Source organism: Palaemon carinicauda, chromosome 22 (assembly GCF_036898095.1).
Source record: "Palaemon carinicauda isolate YSFRI2023 chromosome 22, ASM3689809v2, whole genome shotgun sequence".
Taxonomy (NCBI): domain Eukaryota; kingdom Metazoa; phylum Arthropoda; class Malacostraca; order Decapoda; family Palaemonidae; genus Palaemon; species Palaemon carinicauda.
The window spans coordinates 58,079,868-58,084,329 of NC_090746.1; the positions used below are offsets into that span (position 1 = coordinate 58,079,868).

The window sequence follows — 4,462 nt, forward strand, 5'->3', positions numbered from 1 at the left end:
CTCTCTCTCTCTTGGGCATACTTGATGTTAAAATTTTTTCCCATCTTTCATATCTGCAAGACTAGTTTAATATGAATTTTGCTAATAATACAGTTTTATGTTGTAATTTTATTTCATCATCATCATCATCATCTCATACTATGCCTATTATTATTATTCTTATTATTATTATTATTATTATTATTATTATTATTATTATTATTATTATAATTGTTACTTGCTAAGCTAGTTAGAAAAGAAAGAAGGATACTATAAGCCCAAGGGCTCCAACGGAAAAAAAAAGCCCATTGAAGAAAGGAAATGAGAAAATAAATAAACTATGTGACAGTGAGCTGTTAGGTTGTAAGTGAAAGGTGAGGTGAATGTAACTAGCTTTATCTCAACAAAAAGCGAGTTTATATACAACAAGTTCAGGACAAGAAGGTCACAAAAATTGAAACAAAATAATTCCTGAAAAGAGAGGCTTAAACAGGTTCTGTTAACAGTGAGGTGTAGAGCGAGATTTACAATAAAACGGGAAATACCATCACAGTGTACGAGCATGTGTGAAACACATTCGGTACATGGCTCCCCCCCTAAAAAGACATACATGTGAAATGGGGCGCCCTGCTCATGAGAGGCGTACTGTAAGCGGGTAATCTTGTAGGAGATATACAAGTTTTAGGCTATCAATGGAGACACAGTCTTCTTTGTCTTGAATGTTGATTAAGAAAGCCTTCAGATTGCAATGGATCACAAGGAAATGGCCCGTGTAAGGGCATTAGCGGTGGCTTGTTAGTGTTGTTGTGCAGGAACACGTCCGTTGCTGAGTTCAAATATGATGGTATGTGTTGCATAGCTGGGGGCTTGTAAGATTGGCAACATAGAGTAACTTCCACAATGTAATATAAGCACTGAAGATTGTCGGAGGAGGTTGCAGACGGGAAAAATTCTGCAGGGACGACCAATGGGTCGCCATACACCATTTCAGCTGCCGAGATATCCAGGGCGTCTTTAGGAGTGGTCCTTAGCCACAGGAGGACCCAGGGAAGCTTTGTAACCCAACCGGAGTTCTTGCAGCGGGACATAAAAGCTACTCTGAGGGTACAATGAAAACGTTCAACAATTCTGTTGGCAGCAGGGTTGTAGGTGGATGTCTGATGTAGGGTGATTCCCAGTAGATTCCTAAGTAATGACCACAATTGAGAGGTGAGAGTGGTACCCATGTCAGAAGTGATATGCTCAGGGATACCAAATCTCGCTATCCACCCTGAGAGTAAGGCTGATGTACATGAACCGGACGTTGCAGTTTCCATGGGAATGATTTCAGGGCAATGAGTTGAGCAGTCAATGATGGTAAATAGGTAATGATGTCCTTGTGATGTTAATAGGGGACCTACTACGTCGATGTGAATGTAGGCAAAAAGATGCTGAGGTTGAGGAAAGGTGCCCACTCCTGAATCCGTGCGTCGGTGTACTTTTGAAGTTTGGCATGAAATACAGGTGCAGACCCAATCCTAAGCATCCTTAGTAATGCCATACTAAATGAACTTTGTCTTCAGTAGCAGTGCTGTAGATCAGGGCGATTGATGTGAAAGGCCATGGATAAAATCAAACACCTGTCGGCACACGGAAGCAAGTATCCATGGTTATGATCTACTGGCACTAAAGTCACAGAGGAGGGTGGTGTTAGAGTCGTCGAGGGCGACGTCATACAACAGAGGGATGTGCAGGATGTCCTACATGCTTGGTACTCTGGATCTTTTCATTCGGTTTCTGCCAAGGTGTTGTAATCCAATCCCAGGTGAATAGCGGCCTATGTGTTTCTTGTCAGGGCATCAGCAACGGGATTTATTTACGCAGGGAGGTGTTGAAGAGTGCAATTGTATTCAACCACAGCGGAAAGAAGTCAGCATTGACAGGCGTACCAGGCGTCAGACTGTCAAGTGAAGGAGTACACCAGAGACATGTGGTTCGTGAGAATGGCGAAGGGTGTACCTTCTAACAAGTGAGGAAAGTGACGGACAGCCAAATGTATTGCTAGTAATTTGCTGTCCAAGGTAGAGTAGCTGGATTCTGCCTTGGATAGTTTTCTACTGAAGAAGGACAATGGGTGGGGTGAGCCGTACCACCTGTTCCAGTACTGCACCAATAGTGACGTCGCTGGTATCGATGGAGAGAAGGAGAGGGGCATGTAGCACGGGAAAAGTGACAGGAGCAGCGATTGATAGGATATTTTCGTTGCAGAAGGCCGTTTCTTAAAGGGGACCCCACTTCAGGTCTTTTGGCTTGCCCCTTAGGGAGGTATAGAGGGTGGCAAGACTGGCGGCAATGGTTGGCAGGAAATGGTGATAATAGTTGATCATTCCCAAGAATTTTTGCAGTGCTTTGATGGTCAAGGGCTTGGTAAAGTTCTGAATGGCTGCTACCTACTCAAGGAAAAGTCGCCACCGAATAAATATTGTGCAGTAGTTAACCTCTACTGTGAAGAAATGTTTGGTAATCTCAGTATTGTCGAGTGTATGAGGACACAGGAGAATATGTAAAGAATAGGCCAGACTATTTGGTGTATGTGTAGGCAAAGGAAAAATAACCCGTGACCAGAGAGAGGGGTCTAATGTAGTAATGTCTAGCAAGTCAAAGGAATCAATAACCCTCAAGCGTTAGTATTTCAACGGGTGGCGGCTGGCCTGGCCAACCTATTACCTCTAAATTACAAATAAATCTGTCTGCAATTTCAAATATATATATATATATATTATATATATATATATATATATATATATATATATATATATGTGTGTGTGTGTGTGTGTGTGTGTGTGTGTGTGTTTGGGCCTGTATGTATTTATATAATAACACACGCACACATATACACACACACACACATATATATATATATATATATATATATAGATAGATAGATAGATAGATAGATATATTATACTACATATTGTTATATTAGAGACCTGACTGATTGCAAGAATTACAGTGAAAGCACACTTGCGTCAGTTGTCATAAAAATATATAATATGTTTATTCTAAAGAGGCTAGAGAGAACTATTGATATAAACCTGAAAGATGAACAAGCATGTACAGCAATGCGTAGAATATAGAAATAATTTTTTATGGTATTTGTGGGCTATGAAAAAGCCTTTTATAGTGTGCACCGGCCAATATTGTGGAGAGACCTTCGTTTTTATGAAATTCCTCTTAAATATGTAAATTTGATTAATTCTGTTCATGAGCATAGCAATTGCAAAGTTAATGTTTGTGGAGATCTATCAAATGAATTTCCAATAAACAGCGGAGTACTCCAAGGGAATGTGCTGTCACCTGTGTTTTCATCCCCCTCATAGATTTTATAATGTGTAGAACAGTTGGAGATGGTGAAGAATTGGACTGGGTTGTTAATAGGAAATTAGCTGACCCAGAGTATGCTGATGAAGCCGTCCTTGTTAGCAAAACACCACAGGATTTGCAATGCATTCTTACCAGAATGCATGAAATATCATGGGATGTTGGGCTCAAGATAAATAAAAGAAAGACAGAGATGATGAGAACGGAGTATGCAATGGAAGATGAGATATCATTGGAAGGAGAAAGGATTAATGAGGTACAATCATTTAAGCATTTAGAAACTACTATCTCCAATACAGGGTCTTTAGAATTAGAGTTATGTGAACGATTGAAAAAAAGAAAATTAAACAATGGCTAGGTTAAGTAAAATTTGAAAATAAAATTGCCCGAAATTACATATAAAAATCAGACTATATATCAGTTTAGTGTGATCGGTGTTACGCTACTGGACAAGAGTCATGTTATGACAATGAAACAATCTTCAATAGATTTAGTAGATTTGAGAACAAAGCCCTCAGAAGAATATTAGGAGTTAATTGGTAGGACAGGATTAGAAATGAAACTATAAGAGAGATTACTCGAATGCCATATGTGGGTGAGATCATAATGAAGGGTAGATGGAGATGGTTTGGGCCAACTCTTCACACTCCCCAAGAGAGATTAGTTCACTAAACTTTCAACTGGGCTTCACAGTGCACTAGCAGTGTTGGAATACTTGGGAGAGAACTATGAAACTTGAAGTAGGAGATGATGAATGGAGAAGTATTGATTTAAAAGAGACGACTGGCGAAATCCAACAGAGGCCCTTCTCTTGAATAGGTGTGGGAGGAGATGATGATCTCTTATATAGGGTCTTTAGAATTGGAGTTGAATGATAGATTAAAAAAAAACAATTTAAACAATGGCTAGGTTAAGTAAAATTATGAAATCAAGTCATCTGAAATTACATATAAAAATCAGGCTAAGTATCAGTTTAATGAGATCGGTGTTACTGTATGGACATGAGTCAAGGTATGACAATGAAACAATCCCCAACAGATTTAGTAGATTTGAGAACAAAACACTCAGAAGAATATTGGAAGTTAAATGGCAGGACAGGATTAGAAGTGAAACTATGAGAGAG

The 4,462-nt window shown here is 39.4% G+C and overlaps 1 protein-coding gene across 1 annotated transcript; it reads right to left on the reverse strand.

Annotated features, from left to right (window-relative positions):
- Nucleotides 1–668: 668 nt before the first annotated feature.
- LOC137615895 (uncharacterized) lies at nucleotides 669–1,295 on the reverse strand. Its single transcript, XM_068345582.1, has one exon. It carries the CDS (start codon nucleotides 1,293–1,295, stop codon nucleotides 669–671), a length of 627 nt encoding a protein of 208 aa, XP_068201683.1.
- Nucleotides 1,296–4,462: the final 3,167 nt, after the last annotated feature.

What these genes read in the sequence shown, in the direction of transcription:
- LOC137615895 (XM_068345582.1), bottom strand. Translation starts at nt 1,295, where the DNA reads ATGGAAACTGCAACGTCCGGTTCATGTACATCAGCCTTACTCTCAGGG.